This window comes from Bremia lactucae, linkage group LG2, assembly GCF_004359215.1.
Source record: "Bremia lactucae strain SF5 linkage group LG2, whole genome shotgun sequence".
In the NCBI taxonomy this organism is placed as follows: Eukaryota; Oomycota; class Peronosporomycetes; order Peronosporales; family Peronosporaceae; genus Bremia; species Bremia lactucae.
The window spans coordinates 818,009-842,116 of NC_090611.1; the positions used below are offsets into that span (position 1 = coordinate 818,009).

Sequence of the window (24,108 nt, forward strand, 5' to 3'; positions counted from 1 at the left end):
TGTTGAAACCGATGCGAGATCGCACCGAGTTATTTTGACGATGTATTCGTCCATAGCCGAAGCGTGGACGGAAATGCTCGCACCGAGTTATTTCGACGATGTATTCGTCCATAGCCGAGCCACGGACGGAAAGACGGACGTGAAAGTTCATAAACTCAATTTCGTCAGGTTCTTACACTTATGCGAAAGCATAAGTTGCACGCAAATTTTAAAAAGTGTTTATTCGCTGCAAGCGAAATACCACTTCTTGGACGCATCGTCGGTAAACACGGCGTGCGCCCTGATTTCGAAAAGATCAAGGCAATTACTTACTGGCCAGTTCCAGTCGATGCCAAGGGACTTAGAAGTTCCTTGGTTTTTAGCGGCGTATTTGCACAAGTACTCACACAATTATGCCGAAATGACAGTACATCTCTCTCGTCTCTTGAAAAAAGACGAGAAGTGGCTTTGGAACGCTGATTGTCAGCGTTTCTACGAAGGTATCAAGCAAAGCTTGATGCAATCGCCCGTCTTGGCGATTGCAGATCAAGACAGACCATTACATGTGGTCTGTGGCGCCAGCGATTTCGCAATCGGCTATGCGTTAATGCAATACGATACAGACGGCGCGGAGCGCGTCGTCTGTTACCAATCGCGTCAGCTGCAATCAGCTGAACGCAATTATCCAGTGCGTGACAAGGAACTCCTTACCATGAAACATACACTGGCTAAATTTAGGGTCTATCTCCTCGAAGATAGACCGTTCATCGTATATACGGACCATGCGTCATTACGCGCGGCCGTAAACATCCCACACTTCTCGCAAAGAAGAGCGAGGTGGCTATCCTTCTTCGCGGAGTATAATTTCTCCGTGGAATTTGAACCAGAACGACTTAATGTCGTTGTTGATGCGTTATTACGCCGAACCGATATTGAGCCGGCTGCGCACTCCAAAATTGGAAAAAAATCCGACTGTTGCATATTCATTACAAGTTTATCGTCATCAACTTTGTTTGATGACATAAAAAGCCTAAACAAAAGTTAAAGACCTTATGCGTTTAATAGATCATCTGACGAATCCATCCAATTAATCTTTTAAAGATTTACTTGCTTTACATCGATCGTCATCCGATCGATACACAACACGCAAAGGCTTACTGTACTACACAGCCGTTGCCGGCGATACTCCACGTGTCGTCATTTCAACTCACAATAATTTGCGCTTGCGCATCATGTATGAGTGTCACGATGCACTAACAAGTGGGCATCGTGGACGTGAGAAAACTTATCTCAGAGCAAGTCGCGACTTTTACTGGCCCCGCCAGTATCGGTTCGTGCGCAAGTACATTCGTGCTTTTGAAGTATGCCAACGGGTGAAGCCTAGCCTTTCATCCCGTGCACCTCTCCAACCTCTACCACTGCCGGCAGAATGCTGGCAGTCCGTATCTATGGACTTCGTCTTCGAATTTCCCGAAGGCGATCACACAAACAATGATATCCTTGTTTTTGTAGACAGATTCAGCAAGATGGTACATCTTGTTGCAGTACCAAAGTCGATCACGGCTCCGGGTTGTGCCCGTGTCTTTATCGACGCGGTATTCAAACTCCACCGTTTATTCCGGGAACTAGTATCGGATAGAGATCCACGATTCACGGCGGAGTTTTGGCAATCCGTGTTCCAATCTCTCGGAACACGGCTGACTATGTCAACTTCTAATCATCCAGAGACAGATGGCCATACGGAACGCGTAAATCGCGTCCTCGAAGAGATACTTCGAGGTTACGTCCAATCGTATCCGAATTAAAGCGAGTTTACAGATGGTAAAATTCGCCATCAACATTTGATGCATGCGTCTGCAACGCATACACCATTCTTCGTGAATGGCTTACGCCATCCACGCTACCCACCCAATTAGAGGGATCCTCTAGTTTAGGGGGGGGTGGACTCGCACGAGCAAAACCATTTCTGGCTCATGCTCATCACGCGTCGAAGTTACCAACGACGCGAGTGATGTCGATGTCGAAGCAATCGACATTGAAGATGAGAAAGATCTCATGGCAGTGCGCACAAAGCGCACTGAAAAAGACAAAACAAGTAAGTCAGCAGAAGAATTTCTGCTGGCTCGAGAATTAGTAATCTGTTCATACAGAATTCCATTACTAACGCAGTGGACCGTCAGAAACGGAACGCAGACATTAATGGAAGAGCAAATGTTCTTTCAGTGAAATTAATGACCTAATACTAATCCTTACGGTAACTTACCTAAGCGAGCAGTCACTATTAGGGGTAGCTCTTTACGGTAAACTTCCTAAGCGTGTGGTCACTAATGCGGGTAGCAGTATAAGACTACCCAAGTTCATTAGGCCATTCCGTGTACTGCATCGCAGAGGCAATGCGTACACAATAGAACTACCACGTAGGATGCGAACGCATCCTATGTTTACGTTTGTCGGCTCCGCCCGTACTATCAGTACGCGGTTTCTTCCGAGGACGGATCTGACCACCGATTTAAAGAATCTTTAAGCGATTCTTGTGGTCACGGACCAGGTTCTCATGCTGAATCTTGAGATTCTCGTGTCGGGTCCGAAGATTCTCAAAACTGCGATGCGCTGACGACAGCACATCACGAAGAGCGTGATACTTCCGTTCGTACTCCGATATTGAGTACGCATTCTTAGAACGATTTCCAAATGTTTGATATAGTGAGCTTGCACCGTCTGCTCCAACAAGTGACGCTTACCGCACTCGTGATCATGCCCTCCCCAAATACATGGAGGTAGCGGTCGAGCTTGTCGATCTTCGACTCTAGATCCGACACACGGTTCGGATCTAATTTTCTCCACCACCATAATTATTGGTGGATTCCCACGCTGGTCAACGTTTCCTTGTGGAACGTATTCTAAGCCACTGAGATGTGAAGGGGCAGCGAACGAGTTATCTGGTTCGCTAGCGCGGTTATCTACCTTCGCATGACAGCTGGGAGCCTCGTTCCCAGCTGATTGTTGACGTTGAGGGCCTCGTCCGTCAGTACGACGAGACCCACCCGATGGTTCAGAAGGTCCATCGGAAAACACGCGCCCTGGCGCATGTAAATTGACTGCAAAACGTCAATGGCATCGCGCATCTCGATAGAGATGCGAGCCCTTTCCAAGGGCGAAGAACGGGAATAAACATCCCCTTTAACTCGTTTCGTGTTGTCAACACAAAACGGATAGGGATCGCCCCACGTAAGGCATGGAGGTCCTGCCTCACGAGACAACCGATGCAATTTATCTCTTGCACCGGTTGGAGTTCCTTTCTCAAACTTAACGCGAATCGCGTTAAGTCTATGAAGCCAGGCTTCGCGTCCAATGTCTTTGACATTGCGAATAAACGCCCTCCAGGCTTGCATAAGCGAGACTTTATCTCGCTTGTTGTTGCCACTATACTATTGATGCTTAAGAAAATCATCGAGATAAAAATCTTCCTCAGCGCGAAAGTTGTTCGCGCTGGGATCAAGGCCATGTAGCTTTGTCGCAATAAATAATGGATATTTATTGTGAGGAGTAACAGCCGAAGACGCCGCACTATTCGCTTACCGCATGGACTTTTTAATAATGCGATAAAACTAAAAATGATGGTTCTGACCAATTAAGATCGTTTTCAATCAAGTGGTCTTATAGTGACCACTCTATTCAATAACAATCGGAGGGATTGTCGTATAAGGGAGCGGTGATGCAACAGGTGTATCGTTACATGAAATTAACACTTAAAGGTTGTTAATTAATATATATTTTTAAAAGGTAGATAAAATTAAAGCTTATATATTGGTAAATATAGGCCATTATATCTACTTTCTCCGCGGTCCAGTCAGCGCTGGACGCGTGCAAAGAGAGAGACATTCGTATTAGTTTATGTCTAAATTAATATTAAAAAGATAGAAACAGAAGAACTCAATTATAATTAATAGAGTTTACTTTAATCTCTCTGCATCAAAGAGAGTTTTTCTCTGCACGTACTATTGAACGTGAAGTGACGTGAGGCACCACTCGCAATGAAGCAGTGCGAAGTCGACTTGTACTGAAGCAGTACAAGTCGTCAGTGCCCCGTTACAATGTCACTTTGCTTCATTTCTGACTCCATAAGGTGGAAATGCTGCAAGCGAGCGACCCGATCCAGATAAGAGTATAGAGGGCCACATCATCTTCTTTGGCAGGCCGATGTGTCAAGGACACCAACCTCTTAACGTCAAACCATAAAACGGGTTGTCAATCAACAACTTGCAGCGCTTCTTTATCCGCTGCATTACCCATGACCCGCTGTCGAGTATCCAGGCATCTGAACTCAAGCTTTCAGTAATATCGTTTGGATTATCAAAATCGTCGCGGTTTCCTCTGGCCTCCTGAATCGCCAAAACTATATTTTCGGCTGATTTTCCGTGTCGGCCATTATTTCGAAGTTCTCGTTTGGATTTGCAGTCGGATTCACGTGTCCGACTTGACCGCAATTATAACACGTGCGGGTCTCCTTGCGCCCCACCTTATCTTCAATGTTGGCCAACACCTCTTTTCCAAAAGCTCGACCGAGCGAGATTCGTGCTCGATCGCTTGGGCGAAATGAGCCAATTCCCTGTTGAAATATGCACAAAAAAGGTGCATAGGGCGACGTTTCAAGTTACACGCAGAGAAGGTGCGTCATGCGACTTTCCAAGATGCACACAAAGAAGGTACAGTGAGTGCAAATTTAGGGTTTATTACTCACCTAGGTTACACAGTCGCATGCTCTATGATGTTTCAGATACTAATTAACTCATTTTAAGTAATTTAGGACAGGCTACTTAGTGAAGCACAAGTAGGATTAAGATAATACATACTAGTTTCCCATTTACTACTTCGTTCATAAGCTAACCCCCTTCTTATTTTTTCTACACCGTTTTAACAGGTCATGAGCCCAACTACCAACTCACCTGCAAGTGATGTCGAACTTCCGACATCTTCTAGTCACGAAAGGGCTAGGTCGGAATCGGCAACAACCATACCACCTCAAACCTCTGAACGGGTACGGAAACTGAGGCGCTATCCAAGATGATGGATATGCTTACTAGGATGGATAAACAAATGAAGAAGATAGAAGCATCTCGATCCAGGTTGACCGAGGATGAAAAGATAAGAGGTGCGGTTGAAAGTGGGATGTTTACATCTATGCTAGGTGCGGATTTCGCTGGTCGACTACACCGCGATTCTTTGGACAATTCCTTGGTGAGGGGTCGAAATGAAATTTGGGTAACCAAAATCGGTACTATCCATGGGCACGAGCTTGGGTGGCACAGAAGGAACAATAAATCCCTTTAACCCTGTGCAATTTCCTCCGTTTCAACCTCAAAGCCCCCAGTGCCGACTCAGCGAACGTAACCCCTGGTAAATTACAGGACACCGGAAGCCAGACAACGAAAATTGGCTATTCGAATGTTCGCTGGGTGTAACGGGGCACTGCGACTTGTACTGTTTCAGTACAAGTCCACTTCACACTGCTTCAGATGGGGAAAGACGTTTTGGAGACAGATTGACATGGCCCAAGAATCATGTGGAATTCTTTGGACGAAGAGTGTCAAATCTGACGTTTTTAGACAATATCTTACGGGCACTGCTGGGACATTCTCAGCAAACAAGTGGATTCATGTGGCAAGTTTTACCAACTCTAGAATACGTGATGAAGAGGATGCACGACACGTTCAAGACAACAATAACTGCTGCTCAGCGATTAAACTCTTTACTAATAAAAGGAGGCGTGGCGGTCTTGGCCTGAGCATTTTTTATACTTAGTGGCTGTGAGCAATGCAGCAGGGGGCGGGGGGTTACAAGTACTGGACAATATTGTCAGATACGCCTCCCCTGATTTGGCTCCCATTTTAATGGCCAAGTACTCAACCCAGAGAACCGATTTTTTGGTTCAAGCTGAAGCTGATTTTTTTGCAAGCTGAAGCTTTGAAGAACCGATGTCGCTGCGAGTGGATAACTAAGCTGCTTTGAAGCAGGTTGATGGCAAGAGAGCACCAGCCAAGGCCAAACATGTTTATGTTCGCATCAAGGTTGTCGGTGGTTTTACTAAGCGTGAAATTATAACACCCGAGTATCGAGAGACTTTGAATATGCCTGCGGACATACTTACAAAGGCGTTGGCTGCATCAAGACTGGATGAATTGCGCCAAGTGATCGGTTTAAAGAAAGTAGATTTAAGTCGACGATGGAAAAGCAAGGATCAAGTGTTTTTGTCATGAACAGTGTCGACGAGGAGGAGTTTTGAAAGACAAGCTTCAAGGTGATGAACCAACAAAGTGGTTCGTGTAGTATTTATCGTCATCGTGTTTCCGCGGACGACTGTAGGAGTTTCGTTTTCTAATTTCTCCTGCCGTGAAATTCGTAGCAAGCTAGGAGAAATAAAGCTAATAACACTCTCTATTTTGCCTCATTTTGTATGTCCACTAGTTTGTTTGTTCCATTCCACTTCTTACAGGTGAGTTGCTTCCATGTCACCCCTTCCCTAGGTGGCGGGTGACGACATAGCTTGTGGTCTTTCCTGCTGGCAAACTGATCTAAATAAGCTGTTACGGGCTAGTCTGGGTCCTCTTGTATTTAAATCCAACATTTTCCTTTTCTTTCAAATTTCAAATTTCAAACTATCAATTGATATTTCAAATTGATTAAAAAGTGTAATAGTTCGTGTCTGTCATGGCGAAATCGATTTGCAAATTATAAGCAGTAGGTAGAAAGTTTTAACTCCTATAAGAAGAATGATATAAAATATTATCTCCTACAAGCAACGGTGATGACTTTCAATCGCTAAATTCAATACTAAGACTTTTTCTTTCAGATGATTAAAATGGTAAACTGGATGCTTATAATTCATATCGACCTTCTGGCATCTCTAGGCTGCTTAAGTTAATACTCCTCACCAATTTCTTCGTCCTCACCCTCCGCTGTCTCAGCCGACACTTCTTCATAGTCCTTTTCTAAAGCCGCCAGGTCCTCTCGAGCTTCCGAAAACTCTCCTTCTTCCATGCCTTCACCCACAAACCAGTGTACAAACGCACGTTTCGCGTACATGAGATCAAATTTGTGGTTAATGCGTGAAAACACTTCGGCAATAGCGCTCGTATTCGAGATCATACACACAGCACGCTGTACTCGAGCCAGGTCGCCACCAGGCACTACAGATGGCGGCTGGTAATTAATGCCACACTTAAAGCCTGTCGGACACCAATCCACGAATTGAATTGTGCGCTTGGTCTTGATCGAAGCCACGGCCGCGTTCACGTCTTTTGGAACGACATCACCACGGTACATAAGGCACGTCGCCATGTATTTGCCATGACGTGGGTCACACTTGGCCATCATCGAGGCAGGTTCAAAGGCGCTATTAGTGATCTCCGCCACGGACAGTTGTTCATGATAAGCTTTTTCAGCGGAGATAACAGGAGCGTACGAGCTCAGCATGAAATGGATACGCGGATACGGCACGAGATTAGTTTGAAACTCGGTAATGTCGACATTTAGCGACCCATCGAAACGTAGCGAAGTTGTGAGCGAGGAAATCACTTGCGCAATTAATCGATTAAGATTCGTATACGTGGGTCGCTCGAGGTCTAAAGATCGACGGCAAATGTCATAAATGGCCTCGTTATCGAGCATGACTGCCACGTCAGTGTGCTCCAGTAAAGCGTGAGTGGAAAGGACCGAGTTGTAAGGCTCTACTATAGCTCCTGAGAGGAGCGGAGACGGATAGATGGTAAATCCGAGCTTACTCTTGCGGCCATAGTCGACGGAAAGACGCTCGAGTAGCAGCGAGCCAAAGCCAGAGCCCGTGCCGCCACCAACTGCGTTAAACACCATAAAACCTTGCAGACCCGTGCACGAATCGGCAAGTTTACGGATCCGGTCAAGCACGTGGTCTACGACTTCCTTGCCTATCGTGTAGTGGCCACGAGCGTAGTTGTTAGCGGCATCTTCTTTGCCAGAAATGATCTGTTCGGGGTGGTATAGCTGACGGTAGGTACCCGTGCGCACTTCGTCACAGACCGTGGGCTCCAAGTCGACAAACACAGCCCGCGGGACGTACTTCCCCGAGCCGATCTCGGAGAAGAAGGTCGAGAACGAGTCGTCACTCCTGCCAGTTGAGTCGCTAGGGAACTGGCCGTCTGGCTGGATACCGTGCTCGAGGCAGTAGAGTTCCCAACACGAGTTCCCGACCTGGATGCCACCCTGGCCAAGGTGGATAGACAAGATCTCGCGCATGTTGAAGCGAGTTGCTAGGAGTAAAAAGTTTTAGAGGCAATGAAGGTGTGAATGGTTTGTGTGTTGTTGGACAATGCGTGCAGGAACGACTCCGCCAGTCAGACAAAACGAAGGATGTTTATAAAAATTGAGATTCTATATATTATGCAAGTATGAGACACACAATGTTGTCGGGAGCTTCGGCATTAAATTACAGGAGAGATCCGCAAACATTTATACAAAAAGTGAGACCGAGTTTGAACGAACTCAAACATCTATTACTGAATTAATGTGAAATTCGATCGTTGTGTAATAAAGAGCCGCCAGTGCTACGATACGACAGCAGCGCGACATGTTCGTACTGGTCGCCACTTTTGTCTCCTTGAACCTTAATTCTGTATTTTTTCATAGACTTTTCGCAGCTGCAAATCTTTTACACTTGTGTTAATTACATCACCGACAAAGGTTAGTTGAATTCATTATTATAACACCAGCGACAGGACCTAGAATGAACGGCCTATTATTTGCCAAAAAGCGATTTTTCAAACATTCAAACGAAATGGGCGGCGTGCGGACTCCCTTTCCCCTTTTGCGCGCCATTCTCCAACTCGACTGTAGACGCCCTCACAACGTTTCCAGTTGACCGTTGACGACCAACACTCTGCTAATACTAAAGATGCGTGAAATCTTGTCCATTCATCTCGGCCAGGGCGGTATCCAGGTCGGCAATGCTTGCTGGGAACTCTACTGCCTCGAGCACGGCATCCAGCCGGATGGCCAGATCCCGAGTGACTCGTCCGCCATGGGCGATGACTCGTTCTCGACCTTTTTCTCCGAGACTGGCTCTGGCAAACACGTGCCACGTGCCGTTTTTGTCGACCTGGAACCAAGCGTCTGCGATGAAGTACGCACGGGTACCTACCGTCAGCTGTATCACCCCGAGCAGATTATCTCTGGGAAGGAGGATGCCGCTAACAACTATGCACGTGGCCACTACACGATTGGGAAGGAGGTCGTGGACCTTGTACTCGACCGTGTCCGCAAACTCGCTGACGCGTGCACAGGATTGCAGGGCTTTATGGTATTTAATGCCGTTGGGGGCGGTACTGGTTCGGGCTTGGGTTCGCTGCTTTTAGAACGCCTGTCGGTCGATTATGGCCGCAAGAGCAAACTCGGCTTTACTATCTACCCATCGCCTCTCGTATCCTCGGCTGTCGTCGAACCGTACAACTCGGTCCTGTCTACTCACTCGCTGCTGGAACACACAGATATTGCCGTGATACTTGACAATGAAGCCATTTACGATATTTGCCGTCGGTCGCTGGACATTGAGCGCCCCACGTACTCGAACTTGAATCGTCTAATTGCGCAAGTGATTTCCTCGCTCACAACTTCGCTACGTTTCGATGGGTCGCTAAATGTCGACATTACCGAATTCCAAACCAATCTTGTGCCGTATCCGCGTATCCATTTCATGCTGAGTTCGTACGCCCCTGTTATTTCCGCTGAAAAAGCTTATCATGAACAATTGTCCGTGGCAGAGATCACTAATAGTGCTTTTGAGCCGACTTCGATGATGGCCAAGTGTGATCCACGTCATGGCAAATACATGGCGACATGCCTTATGTACCGTGGCGATGTCGTTCCAAAGGACGTAAACGCGGCCGTGGCAACGATCAAGACCAAGCGCACGATTCAATTCGTAGACTGGTGTCCTACCGGCTTTAAGTGTGGCATTAACTACCAGCCGCCATCGGTAGTGCCTGGTGGCGACCTGGCACGTGTGCAGCGTGCGGTGTGTATGATCTCGAACACGAGCGCGATTGCCGAAGTGTTTTCTCGCATTGACCACAAATTTGACCTCATGTACGCGAAACGTGCGTTTGTACACTGGTTTGTCGGTGAAGGCATGGAAGAAGGAGAGTTTTCGGAAGCTCGAGAGGACTTGGCGGCTTTAGAAAAGGACTATGAAGAAGTGTCGGCTGAGACAGCGGAGGGTGAGGGCGAGGACGAAGAGTTTGCTGAGGAGTATTAAGCCATTTCGACATGGGATCAAAATTCTTGTGAAGTAGTCGTATCATGTATTGCTACTTTAGAAAGGTGATTAAAACGAACTTTTTGGCTGTGTAAATTGTTGTTTTTCGATTTAATGTTTCTTGTGGGACGGTGCAAAATTTAATTGCTTGTCCCACAATAGCTATTGTCGGCCGATATGATTAAAACGTTCATTAAGGAAGCAGAGAACGCAGTATGTTCGACAAGTACTTGGTAGACTTTGACCAATATCAGGAGGCTGCTTTTAAGGCTCTTGACGAGTATGCACACGCCACGAATTCGGGTAGATAAGTATTAATTACTTCATTCTGTCGTCTGGTACTTATTTCTTTGTTTTTAGTCAGGCGTGATGAGCTTGTTGTAGAAGCAAAGAGCTGTGTTGATGAAGTTGAGCGATACGTGCGTGATTGATGTATTTATGCTTGTATGACATTGCTGAGGAGAATTGTTGCGGCAGATTCGCATATTGGAGAATGAAGCGAAGAATGGGTCGACTCCCAGCGCGAGGAAGCAGATGATGGAGCAAGTGCGGAGATGTCGAACTAAGTGGGTTGCGCTGAAGACGTCACTTGAAAGGGAGATATTGGTGGGGGATGCACGTGCGGGAAAAGCATCGGAATCATGGAAAGATGCAACTAGGGTAAGTGGTCAATAGGAAGATATGTGCTAAGCAATTTGTAGCCCTGACGCGTTTTTGATCGATTGCGCAGGACGAACAAATAGAACGCTGCGTTGAACGCGCTGATAGGTTTCTGATACATTTGCGTTATGATCGAATTTATATTCACGCTTTAATTTTGTGCTAGAAATGGACGTCATTTGGCTGAAGCTCAGCGCACTCTGGCTCAAACAGAAGCAGTTGGTATGATTGTTCACGTTTGGATGCTTTTGTTGAAAGGTGTTTAAGTTCAGTAATGTATTGTGAATTGACAGCGGAGAATGTTGCCAATAATTTGCTACAGCAACGCAATCAGCTGGAGCATACCGGGCTAAATGTATGACTTTATTTCACAGCTGGTTGGTTCACTGTGACTATATTTGATTCTGTGTGTTTTGTCAATCAGGTTGCCCAAATAGAAGAAGATACTTATGAGGCAAAGGGCCACATTCGATCCATGGCCTGCAAAGCTCTGACTAGTCGAATTTTGCTGCTGTTTGTGATGTTGGCACTTGTTGTCGCCATTGTACTGGTTTCATATTATAAATGGTACCCGCGCAACAGGAAAGACTATGTAGGCATTCTACCAGATATGAAAAACTCCACTTCCGGTAGTGGAACTGCGTAATGACTTATAAATCATTAGGGCACTGAAATATTGGCAGCCATTTTATCATTTTGACACCCCATTTTATGAGTCCGCTTTATTTGTAGTAGACTGAATTAATCCTCCCATTCCTTTCATCTGTAGTGCCAGCGCAACTCGGTTACGTTCTAGCAAGCTCTTATATCCTCCTCACCTATGCTTCATCTTACACGCATAACAAGGGAATAAAGCTGATTTTTATGCGCAGTCTGTCAGAGCAAGTTCAAATGGTGATGGCTGTATATATTTAGCAGCATCTGCTTTTTTTGCTGGTGGGGCCTTTCGAAATTTTCATCGCGTACTTCTAAATTTGCATTGAAGTAGAAATTGCCCAGGCGCAGCGATAACGTCGCCGCGCTTCTTGCGAGCATTATTTAGATCAGCAAAACTTAAGAAGATAGTTAATCATAGATTTAGAAGTATTTATAGACATCAATCTGCAAATTAAATAATACCAAGTGGGTAAAAATTCATTGTAATCGCTCAACAAGATTTTGACGAATTACCGTATCTTATCCTACTTCCAGCTCATGCAGAGAAAGGAAGCATGGCAGCAATGATGCTTAACTTTTATTAGGAGCGCTTCGTGCGCTTTGCTACAGGATACTGTAGCAAATTTGGCCAAATAAAGCTGCGCTCGTGTGTAGATCGAAGTGACCATATTGTTGGTGATCCTACGTCTTCTCCATATCTTGTAAGGATTCGATTCTAGTGATTACGAGCTTTATTTTTGGCGAAAAGCATCAGCAAAAGTTATTCAAGTAAATCGCGATACCGACCACTAGAGCGAGTGATATATTATACCCTGCTGTAAACGAAAAAACGAAGGACCAAGTTGTACATTACCACAAGTCCTTTTTATTAGCAATATTCACAATAATAGCACAACTTTGAATTTTCAACGACCCACTTAGGTTCTCCAGGCTTGTCGCCCTGAAGATACAATGTAATTGCATAGATACTGTTGCCTACGATGAGCGATTCAGTAAAGTTTTTTATGAATAATTGCGATGTATGAAACAAACACTTAGACCAAGCAGCCGTAGTCTGGCGAGATTTGCAAAAACACGTCGTCAAAAAACCTTTCACTGCAAAAGTCTACTTGGCTTGCGTGGACCGTATACTCGTCGTCAGCATCATTGAAGGATCGTACGTCAGCATACGTGGTCTCCGGTGGCAAAATGGCGAGATTCATGGAATAAAAGCCACTCGAAGGAAAGTCTTCGACGTAAGTTTTGTTTAAATACGTTGGTGACACTTTCATCATAAAGTCGACCGCTGTGTCGCCCAAAGGAGGCTTGAAACCATCAAATTGGCTATAGAGCTGTTGTGGAGTATTTATCATTGCACTCGACCGTAAAGCCACGAATGTGTCAATGCTTGACAAGTGCGCCGGTGGCAAATGCATGACTTCATTCCTCCGGAAGTGATATTGGGACGATTCCGCTGGAACGACATCACTTTGAGTGATGCCACTAAACGTTGGATGTACTGCGTAGTCATAGTAGCTCACTTCGTTGTTAAATCGAGGGCTCTGCGATGCTTGCGAGTCATTACCATCCTCAGATTCGCCGTCGTCGTCGTCACTTGTCAGTAGCTGCTGGTGTTGCGGCTCAAGGCGCCCGGACGGATCGAGCCCATACGTCTCTGGGGCTAATAGTCGATCCAATTGGCGCTTGTACGTGGCGTACTGAGATTGTTGTTTCTCACTTAACGGAGCCTGCTCCTTACACCTTTGAAGTTCCTGTAACGACCGCTTGAGGCTGCGCACCTTGCGATATGGCCAATGGCGAATGCCAATAACTCGGCATCGCTTCTTGAATGCTGTAGCTCGCACGCCAAATTTCTCGGCTGCCACTTTCAAAGGCAAATGAAAGTGCAGGCTGAAGGCCTCAAAGTTGCAAGCCGGTGACATTGTAAGAAAGTCACTTTTTCGAGCTGCGTGAACCCGCGTGGCCTGGCCGTCACTTATGACAGGACTGAGCATGTTCACGCCTTTTAGGCTAGAGACATGGTGTGACCCCAGCGGTCTCGAAGCATCCGGTTGTTGCAACATTAGCGCACTGCTTTCGGAATGCTTGCAATGGCTTAACTTGAGCAAGAAAACGCTCGATTGAAAATGAAAAAAACAATGACGACGAACTAAGATCGCAAAAACCATTGTTTTTCGTTCCTATATAAAGATTGGATGACACAATCTTTTGAAAAACAGGCGGAAGCTTATTGCAACGTGCACGAAACGGTAATGGCTGAACTCACCGGTGTGAGTTGAGCCCGTGGCAACGTTAAAACTTGACACATGTTCTTTCATGCAACAAATACAAATGGAAGAGCAAAATCAAAAGGTTGTAAGCAAATCTTTGTCTAAAAATGACTAGCACGCGAACAGACAAACTTCAACGAAAATCGTAGAGGCGATCTTGAAAAGGCGTTATAGCTGGTAAGATTAAATTTAAAGATTTTATTTGTGTTTTGTCTACAATTCTGTCGTAGCTTGGTGCAACTGTCACCCGTAGCAAAATACTCGCGCAGTTTTTTTCCTCCAAAAACTGACTCTATCTTTACTCGAATGCAACGTCCAAAAAATTTGCAACATTCACGTCATGTCGAACAACTACATCAAAACGCATTGTTTGGTCACGCTCTTGCGACGCTCGCTACTCCTGTCCAGCTATGTGCTCAGTTTTTGTCACACCACTTTTTTTTAAACTTGGACATCTCTTCGGCGGCTTATCCATGTGATTGCCGTTGAAGATTAACATTTAAAGGTAAGCGAGTTGGACGACTACTTCGTTCTCAATACTTTACTACTACTCGTTCGAATCGAGACGATTCTCTATCGACTAACACAACATTTGAAAAAGCTTTTGCTGATCACGACCAAATGTTGCGAGACGGACGTCAATCTCGCGCTTACCTTGAGCACGTTCTCGTAAAAACACATTCAGCTCACTGCGACCTTGCAGCCGAGGATATATGCTGCTCGTATTTATTGGAAACCTTCTTCAGCAGCTACATAATTTCCTTGTGGCTTTTTAATGCATATGCTTAAGTGTATTTAACAATCGCCGTCGTATTGGGATGCTTGCGGTTGCACATTCGATTTAGGCATTCTGGCAGCGACATTCTCAAGGCGGTCGCAGAAAAGCATCGCTGCATTCTAAAAGCTGATTATACTGCTGTTTTGACTGTTTAGCGCTGTTAAGTTGCTGCCGCGATTATTCAATCTTTGTGCACAAGGCAGCTTTGTCTTCTTGGTCATCACGAGCTGCTGTACAAAAGTTCAGTCATTCTCCTAGCCGATTTTGGAAAGCTTTTATTCAATCGGTCGAGGCGATCGACAATTACTTTTGTCCGCTCCACTTCCGTCTCGTGCTGTTTGCTCGTTTCGATCTAAGCTGATGTACTGTTATTTTTTTGTGTATCGCCGGTTCGAGCAACATAAACTTCTTGTAGTCGGGCTCAATATGCTGCCAAGGGTCTTTTCTTGCATTAAATATGTACGAACGTAAATAGATAGTTGCAACGCGAACACGCCACTCATGCCGTTCCCTTTGTATGCACTGAACCGACGCCATCGATAATCTTTCCATGCAAAGAGCGAATTTTACACGGCTCGCATCATGAGCTTTTTTATAAATGTTTTCGTAAGCATTCGTTCACTTGAAAAGGCGAAGGATAATAAACGGGTTGAGTAAAAAGCAGTGAAAATGCACCGATAGCTCAAGGAAAGGATACATACGAACCAAAAATACTTACAGCATTCCATCCGCTCATAGCGTTCACTTCACGATCTCATTGCTTTTCCTCGTCAACATATTCGGAATCTGTTTCTCCAATTCACTCATTCGAATTTATACTGCTGATCCTCCTAACAAGCTTCATCGTATATTCTATTCGCAAGAATGAAAAATTAAACTAAAAAATTACCTCTTGTCTTCTAGCGAGATTCTACAAACAATGACTATCAAGATAATTTCTAAACTCACTGGCAATGTCGGACTCATGGAAGCTTGAAAAACAAGTTTGCTCTGCCACAGTATGAAACCTCAAGAATTGTTGCGAAACGTGGCTGAATTTCATCAAGCGTAGTTGACTGCCACAGGTCATTCGTATATTAAGTGACCTCACACTAGAAAGCTTTAACTTTACCCGCTGCTACTTCGCTGCATTGATTCGGCATGACGCTTGCTAATACTACTTGAAATTTGCAACGACGTCTCCGAGCTAGTGGCATGAGACGTGAATTTTACCTTTTGAAGAATAACGTCGTCGAAGGAAATTATCAGACACTTGACGATCCTATAAATATGTTATTTATGCGATTCATTCAGCTGCAACTATACAATACTACAGCGAAAGTGAAACCACGATGTCTCCAATGTGCACTGACTAAATCTAGTCGCTGTATTTACGACACCAAGACAGTAACAAGCAACCGGCCTGTTTTTCTGCAGCCTGCCAAGCGCTGACTTAAATTAATTACCGCATCTGCAAGGGGTCGGTAGTCAATTGAGTCTCTAGTACCTGCAACTCGCAACTCATTCTCGAAATCGCTGCCAAGTGGTAAGGGAGTGGCGACTGCCTTTCCATGGTGATCGGATGCATTGTCAAGTATGACAGCGCCTGAAAATCGCGCAAAATCGTGTTCATCATACTTGATGATATTAATTCAATCACGGGCCCATCCTTCGAACTTTGTAAGACTAGCATAAGCGTCACTTTAAGCACCCTCTCTTCCCGATTTTCAGCAAGCATGCTTTCATTCATGGTTGTAATTTTCCATGCATTGTTACCTTTATTGTACAAAGCGCGGCTACTATCGCGAGCAGCCGTATCATTTCGTGGCGACATGATAGCGAGTCCAAGATTATCGGAAAAATACAGCACCGTTGAAGAAGGATTGTCGCGCAGCTGTACCTCGTCATACGATGCAGCAGTGAGCTGTACGAGCAAGATGCAGGATAAATGCGGCTCATAAGTCATCGGAATCAAATTCTCCATTCGGCTTGACCGTAATTGTTCCCATGCAGACAGCTCTTTGACATTTAAGCTCGAAACTCCCGCCAGGCCCGATAGTCGTGTAATTACAAAAACACTTTTTTCACCGAAAAGCGCATAAAAATGCAACATTTTTTGCATCATTTCAAGCAAAGCGTTTTCTAGGCCCTTCCCGTCCTCGTCTTCCCTGACAAGGATCATATATGTCTCGAGCACTGAACCAATTGCATCAGTACAACTGCCCGCAATCCACTTTCCATCTTTTGAGAGCAAATACCCACCATAAATATGCGGCAGCTTTGTCGATTCGCTCTGACTAAAAGACGGCGTTTCAACACGCCAGTCTGCTAAATGATATAAGCGCTCGCAAATAAAGTGCGATCGACCAACAGCATTAGCACCGCCGTCAATTGGTTTGAGGCGTATGTTCTCGCACACACGATTGTAGAGCCCAAAACAGCTCGGCATGAGTACAAATGGACTTGGGTTTACATCTACTTCATACAAGTCCTCCAAGTACACCATTTCGATTGTCACGCTCTGTCTCCATTCGCTAGCTTCAAAAGTGCTTTCAGATCCAAATAAACCACTCGAGAATGCACCTAATACCCACATTCTATGCTTCACATCGCTTCGGCGAAACGGAGCGACTATGAATACGACATTAGCGACAGCTGAACGAGAGAAGGCTTGTTTCTTTTTAGTCGCACCAGACGACATCACAGGGCTCAAAACCTTTCCAGCAGCGCGAAAATTAGCAAAGGGGTCCACCATGCTTTTAGCACAATTCACAAGTAAAAGCCCATTAGCAACATCCACATTCGCATAATGATTTTTTTCCACATTACTCAAATTTATTGGGGCCAAGTCACCCATGTGACATTGCCCGTACATACTACGGAAGCATGTAAAGTAAGAGAGCGCGAGAGATGCGAGCCACTGCGAAGGAGAGTGAGGACAAATGATTACATAGTCTACTGGTTTAGGCGCCGCCACTGGACGAAAATCGCGCAATAAATATTCCGAAATGAGAGTAGATTCAACATGTAAGCTTGATTCCAGTGTGGATATGCATACTTTTGGTTCTTCCACCTCAACACTATCTATTAGTACATCGTCACACGTATAGGATGTCGCTTGAGTGTAATCTTCAAAACTCATCCATCGTCGATCCCGTTCCATTGTACTTTCATCACTTTCGTGCTTTTCGTTTTTTTTTAAAAGCGAGACAAGGCATTGTAAATAAGGTTGCACACGATCCATTAAGTCATTCTTGTCCGCAGCACTTGCAGCAGAGATGTGGGAATTCGTGTGCGCAGACCATGTACTAATGCCAATTGGCTCTTGCCGCCAAGTAACCAACGCATCCGATGCTGACATCTGAATGCCCAATGAAATTTCATCATCACGGAGCTTAGTACGTTTCGAGCTATTCCACATTTTTAGCGATTCTTCCCGCCTCTGTTCTTCGAACGCATTTTGGTCAAAGTTAAGTAGAAGTCGGCGCTGTTGTTCTTTCTTCACCTGACGACCACCTTTTAGGTGATGCCTGTGAGTGTACTCGGATTTCCAATACTTACAGCGGTTTAAATAGAGACGACGATGCAGCTGCTCGGCTATTGATTCATCGATTGAAAGCCAGCCCATCGTCGCTCGAAGTTGTAACGGGATAAACGATTCGGCATTTGGCACATACTTGACTTTTTCTGCAAAACTCGCGGTCAACCGTTTATCTAAAGCCTTAGCTTCTTCATCAACATAGTCCTGGAGAGCCTGCAATGAAGGATGTGTCTTTAGCGGTTGAACTAGAAACATCTCCTGTTGTTTATCATGAGAGAGTGACTCAACGAGTGACACATCCACACTAGGAGACTTTGTGTCATTCGTATGTCTTGTAAAAGTTGTTTCGGATTTTACTACAGAATAGTTAGCCATCGATACAGATTGCGGAGCGTCCACCGCTATTTTCTTCATACCATTACAAGGAGCTGCCTTCTCACTTGAATTTATTCCATTGGATTGGATCGGTTTAAAGGTGAATGAATAGTTCGCTTCCTTCTTCAATGTCATTTTGTGGTCTCTTCGCCGCCGTTTATAGCTTTTTACATCAAAATCAACATGCAGCTGCAAAATGTCCTCCCGAGGAAGCGTCATCCGAACAATCGGACAAGCAGCCTTAGGCGTATTAACATGGGGATCTGGCGTCACTGGTACAATTGATTCGTCATTTCCCGTGGAATTAGTACTATCACGCTTTTGTTTGGCTTTCATGACCCGACAAGCCACCGGCCGTCGTAACAATTCGTCCGTTTCGACTTCAGTCTCTTGAGTATTATCGTCATCGTCCTCTTCGTCGGCATCGTCGTCATGTTCTTCCCTCTTCAATTCATCTTCATTCCCACTGCCGTCATTTGTATCCATCCGACGCTTATGCCTTCGTTTCGAGACGGTACGGAACCATGGCAACACATTCGAATACTTTATATCTGCAACTATACGCGGTACGAGCTCGTCCTCCATATGCCACACATCCACCACCGAATGATCTTTCTGGGATGGTAGCCCTACAAGCCGCTCCCAAGAACATCGTAGATCTCCTAATTCATCAATACAAGTATCACTGGATGAAAACGAGTCATCTCTTTTTACCACATCCACTGCCACTGTCAGTAATTTGCTTGGAACCAGCAGCTGAAAGTGCAGCTGGAATACAAGCATCGGGTGCACTTCGTTTAAGTATACTTCGGCGTGATTGAGTTGAGTAAGTGATGGACAACGAAAAATAAATTTGGCATCGTTAGGCTCGTAGAAATGATCCGCAGTCAGGACAAATTCCTCCCGCGCAACTAGTTTTTTATGAAGAGCCAAGGAGAGCGCTCCATAGAAGTGTTTTTGTATACATTGATCCAACGAATTGGTTGAATTGGTCCATGACCCCGCAGTTGACTCACAAACGCTCACCGGAGGCTCTACAGGGACTGTACTCTGCATGCCATTGACAATAAATACCCAGAGTTCAGTATACGCATTCGAATCCTCCTCCTGTCTTTGTTGATCTTCATTGAGAATACAGAGAACATTGCGCTGCTGTAGACGCTGATGAAAGAGCGTCAACGCCGTATCTTCAGTCTGCTTAGTTGTCGACTTGGAGCTCAGCTCCTTCTTGTTCGGCGTTACTGCAAGACGATACACATGCCATTGTAGAGATACAAGCTCACACTGGTGTCATAAGATACGTGAGCCATGCCATGGAGCAAGCATAAAGTTAGATAGCCCGTGGAGTACGTAAAACCATCACGCTGACCGCTACGTACGAGGACGAAAGTGTTGGTCGTGAGCGTCGGAGTCGACCGCACTTGCTCCATTGTGCGAGACCAAAACTATTAGCGAAATATGGCACAGAATACCACGAGGACGCAAGAGACTCACGACGCACTACTTTTAAACCCGATGACGCGCACGCTGCTTATCCGCACGGTAGGAATACTGTGCGCGCGGGCGCGGACACAGCTTATATCCAATTACAGAGGGTTTTATCATTAATGTGCACAACACAAACTAAATGGCTACAGTGACATTTCCCGCAGACGTCGCCAGATAATTTGCTTGTCGAGTGCGCACTGATGCACCACTGCAAAATTTGCCTGCAAGGATAGCCTTAAGAATGGATCGTTTCAATGATGCACCCATGCTTGGTGTTGGAAGCGATGCTGTTCTCGCTGCGCTAGCTACTGTTGTGCGTAAGCCTAAACGTCTATCGTCGGTTACCCGCGCCTCTAAAACTTCAACATCGTCATCGATTGCCTCCATAAAATCATTGCGTACAGCTCGAGGCTCATGGAACAAAGACACGCAAACGCTTAGTAAAGGACATTGCACAGGGACTAGCCACTTTGCCGCTGTATCTTCTGCATCATTATGTAGTACGGACCCACAGACGGTCGGCATTGGCAGTGATGCTGTTTTAATCAATACTGCTTCTGTCAAATCCAAGCGGCGGAAAATAAGTCTTGCCAAAGCAGCACCAACACTTCCGCTCGTCGCAGCCAATCCGCTGGTGGATGATGCATCAGCAGGCGATGTCACAAATGCTGCACAACCCCCCCACATCAATTGTTCTTCTAACTCGCTGCTTGTGTCGGCAACGTCTAATTCTTGTGCTGACAACAATTTATCCACACAAATTTCGATGAAATTTGATGGTGATACTGCTTTGTCAACTTCCAAATCCAAGCGACCTGCCGTGACTTTCAGCCCCAGCACGAATTTAACTCAGGCGCCAAACAGCGGAGACTTAACAAGTATTGCGGCACCCCACGCCAAGTCGATTTCGTCCTTTACAGTTCAATATCCTGATGTTAACAACTTTAGCAAGGATAGCCTTACTGGTGTAACTGAAACGTGTACAGGGCACGAAAAGGTCAAGCGGTCTTTACATAACAGTGACGACAAGAATGAGAAATTGCTGCCGGACGTTCAATTCTACGATTTCGAATTTAATCAAGCGGAAGACACCGAGACCATTCCTTTCACAGCTCTGCAGCCATTCAAGAGACAAACCGGATCTGTCGTTGTAGGTTACTGGTTTAATAGCGACAGGTGCGGAGAAACTGAGTTTGTCAAGTTTATTCAGAAAGCGGTCAAGAGGATTCAAATGGGTGTGGATAGAATTGACCAGATACAGATCATTCAGGAAGTATGCGCCGCTGTGAGCCGTGGCGTCGTCGTGCAGATATTACTAAATTATAAGAAATCGTGCGATGGAGGACTTCAGTGGGTGAAAGTGCTTTTAGAAGCTGGTGTCAAAGTTTGCCACAGTACAGAGGACTTCAAGTGGCAAGGAGCGATTTTTGACGGTCAAGTAGTAATGCAAGGCTTCCAAAGCTCGATGAGAAGTGCTATACACGACATGGACTACACAGTGGTGCACACTGGGCCAATCGGTAAGAACCAATTGATAGCAATGTCGAGATTTGTTTCTCTTAACGCTTTGTTGTCAGCGGTGTCCTTTGAGTGCCAATTCGATGAGATGTGGAAAGCCGCAAGCAAGGAAGTGCTAAATAGGAGCAAGTGCGCAAAAAGCGCAGTCCAAGGAGGCAAACGCAAGTCATCAAATGACTTAGGAAATAAAAGTCACGATGTACAGTTAGGTACGAAGAGATACCAAGAAAAGAGAACAAGCTTTCCGACCACTTTAGAATTCTTAGAAATGCTTGGATTTTAGTGGATATTGGTATGTGCCATCGTCATTGTCAATTGTCAACAGCAAAAATGGTCTCGCTGCGGCATCTAATTCTTCTGCATGGTTGCTTCAATATCTTCAACTTTTCGTGGCACCTGACTCATGCACTCGACCCCAGTCGCCGTCACGACAACATCCGATTCAATTCGGACACCGCCCGTGCAACGATACCGCGATAGCATTTCCTGATTAATAAACGCGGCTGTTACACGGTTGGCCAAAACCGCTTGGATTTGTGCCTCGATAAAATAGCAGCCCGGTTCAATTGTTAGCACCATATTCTTTTCCAAATTCCGAACACACCGCAACTTGGCCAGAATCTTTTTCGTAGAGCGTTCATACCCAATGGGAATGCCGCCAACATCATGGGTGTCTAGGCCCATAAAATGGCCTAAGCCATGTGGATAGAAATACGCCGAGATTTCATGATCCATCAGCTCGTCAACTGTACCATTCTGAAAAAGACCAAACTCAAGCAAATGCTGCGTCAATACGCGATGTGACAGTAAATGCATGTCAACATAGCTAACGCCAGGCTTAATGGCCGCCATGACAGCATCGTGGGCTTTAAGAACCCCTTCGTAAATCATACGTTGGTCTGTTGAGAAAAAACCGTTTACTGGCCACGTACACGTGATATCGGACGTATAGCCATGTAATTCCCCGCCCATATCGTTTAAAAAGAGATCACCATCTTCGAGAAGTTTATTATTAGGCGCACCCGAGTGCCCATAGTGCAAAGCCGAGGCATTGTGGCCACTCCCACAGATGCAAGTATACGCATGGAAGCGAGCCCCACCGTTACTGTATACATAATGCAAAAAGTCGCTTTCCGCATGAAATTCCATTTTGCCTGGCCGAATTGTCTTCATAACTTGAGTATGAGCCCGCGATGACAATTTATTGACAAATCGAAGCAATTCAAGCTCTTTCTCCGTCTTAATCACGCGACATTCCACCAACACTGGATGCAGCGCGATTTGATCCACTTCGAAATTTGCAATGCCCTCAAAAGTAGACGTTGTGGTTGTCTCAAGGCCGCTATCAGTATTTGTGCCATGCAAAACGTAAATCTTTTCCGTTTGAAGCTTTTCCGCCAGCACAGCCGCTATTTCGTCAATATAAAATATCTCGTCAACCTTGTAGTGCGCTTTAAAGTAGGCCAGCGGCTTGCGGTCGCCACACCAAAGCTCCCATTCATCGCTTAATCGCGGTACAAAAAGTACAGCCTTGCGAGTGGTCAAGTCGACAAGCCCAGCACAGCCGGGTTCACGCACACCGAATAAGTACTGAAAAAAGCTTTCCTGGTGAAAATTGTACTGAATGTCCGTGTCGTATCGATCCACTTCGACACCACCATGTAGCAAGATAGCAGCTGCACTTTTCTCGGCCTCTGGATGCGTCTGCAAGAATTTGTGGATGACTTTCTGGCGGATTTGTACGTGCATCGAGTAGTCAATGGCAAAGAGCTCGTACCCTTCAGAAGGGTCGAGAAGCACGCCGGTGAACCCGTTCTTGGGTGCGCTGTAGGTACTTGACCTGCTCTGATCAATAGCTTTGCGATTCTTCGGTTTGTATGCTGCTGCTCGCTTTTTTTGCAGTAGGGCAAGAGATGCCATGGCTGCCGTGACTGTGGCAGCGGCAAGAAATCCGCTCACGCGCTCGGAGCTCATTTTGATAATGCAAAAAGCTACACCTGCTATAACTTATTAATTATATTTACAGAAAAATAAACACATGTATAATGAAACTAATTTCGGCAAAAAATGTGATTATGAAAATTCGCAGGAAGGGTGTGAATTTAAGGAAAAAGGGTGTTAATATAGCATTTCCCTCTTTTTATCCATTTTGATGTCTATATAAGATCACATCCATCTCATATAAAACGAGCATAGATAAACTAAGATGCACTAAAAGCATTGATACTCCGATCTTGTCTCTCCAGCTCTTGTAAATATTGGCTCTTCATTAATCCACCCCCTTTCTGCGTCCCCTATTCCCGATTTTTAAAAATATTAAAAGGTTCTACTTTATGGGATGTGTAATGGGGCAAACATAGGTTGGAGAATCGTTGTTGTCGTACATTTACTTTATGGGTAAAATACCCTTTAATCTAATATTAAAATAGTTAGTTACTTAAATCCCATTTATTATGGGTAACAAATGTGGTCGCCGCCAGATATAAATCTGGCGGCCAAAATCTATTTTTAAATTAGCTAAGGAAGGTTTTTACATTTGAAATAATTAAATTAAGTGCAGTTCCACCTTTCTGAGGCT

At 45.3% G+C, this 24,108-nt stretch overlaps 7 protein-coding genes across 7 annotated transcripts; 3 read left to right on the forward strand and 4 right to left on the reverse strand.

The window, feature by feature from the left end:
• Positions 1-6,897: 6,897 nt before the first annotated feature.
• Positions 6,898-8,250, reverse strand: CCR75_008879 (uncharacterized protein; the record flags this gene model as incomplete). The annotated part of the gene is made up of 1 exon (XM_067966926.1): positions 6,898-8,250. The coding sequence occupies one exon, from the start codon at positions 8,248-8,250 to the stop codon at positions 6,898-6,900; it is 1,353 nt and encodes a 450-aa protein (XP_067821741.1).
• Positions 8,251-8,905: 655 nt separating this feature from the next.
• Positions 8,906-10,264, forward strand: CCR75_008880 (uncharacterized protein; the record flags this gene model as incomplete). The annotated part of the gene is made up of 1 exon (XM_067966927.1): positions 8,906-10,264. One exon carries the CDS (start codon positions 8,906-8,908, stop codon positions 10,262-10,264), a length of 1,359 nt encoding a protein of 452 aa, XP_067822226.1.
• Positions 10,265-10,479: 215 nt separating this feature from the next.
• Positions 10,480-11,629, forward strand: CCR75_008881 (uncharacterized protein; the record flags this gene model as incomplete). Its single annotated transcript, XM_067966928.1, has 7 exons — positions 10,480-10,567; positions 10,625-10,683; positions 10,742-10,924; positions 10,995-11,032; positions 11,091-11,146; positions 11,218-11,279; positions 11,349-11,629. The coding sequence occupies 7 exons, from the start codon at positions 10,480-10,482 to the stop codon at positions 11,568-11,570; spliced, it is 708 nt and encodes a 235-aa protein (XP_067822225.1). The 3' UTR covers positions 11,571-11,629.
• Positions 11,630-12,615: 986 nt separating this feature from the next.
• On the reverse strand, positions 12,616-13,749 carry CCR75_008882 (uncharacterized protein; the record flags this gene model as incomplete). Its single annotated transcript, XM_067966929.1, has 1 exon — positions 12,616-13,749. One exon carries the CDS (start codon positions 13,747-13,749, stop codon positions 12,616-12,618), a length of 1,134 nt encoding a protein of 377 aa, XP_067822224.1.
• Positions 13,750-16,070: 2,321 nt separating this feature from the next.
• Positions 16,071-19,954, reverse strand: CCR75_008883 (uncharacterized protein; the record flags this gene model as incomplete). Its single annotated transcript, XM_067966930.1, has 2 exons — positions 16,071-19,808; positions 19,904-19,954. The coding sequence occupies 2 exons, from the start codon at positions 19,952-19,954 to the stop codon at positions 16,071-16,073; spliced, it is 3,789 nt and encodes a 1,262-aa protein (XP_067822223.1).
• A 299-nt stretch (positions 19,955-20,253) lies between these two features.
• Positions 20,254-23,591, forward strand: CCR75_008884 (uncharacterized protein; the record flags this gene model as incomplete). Its single annotated transcript, XM_067966931.1, has 2 exons — positions 20,254-21,532; positions 21,590-23,591. The coding sequence occupies 2 exons, from the start codon at positions 20,254-20,256 to the stop codon at positions 21,811-21,813; spliced, it is 1,503 nt and encodes a 500-aa protein (XP_067822222.1). The 3' UTR covers positions 21,814-23,591.
• On the reverse strand, positions 21,879-23,504 carry CCR75_008885 (uncharacterized protein; the record flags this gene model as incomplete). The annotated part of the gene is made up of 1 exon (XM_067966932.1): positions 21,879-23,504. The coding sequence occupies one exon, from the start codon at positions 23,502-23,504 to the stop codon at positions 21,879-21,881; it is 1,626 nt and encodes a 541-aa protein (XP_067822221.1).
• Positions 23,592-24,108: the final 517 nt, after the last annotated feature.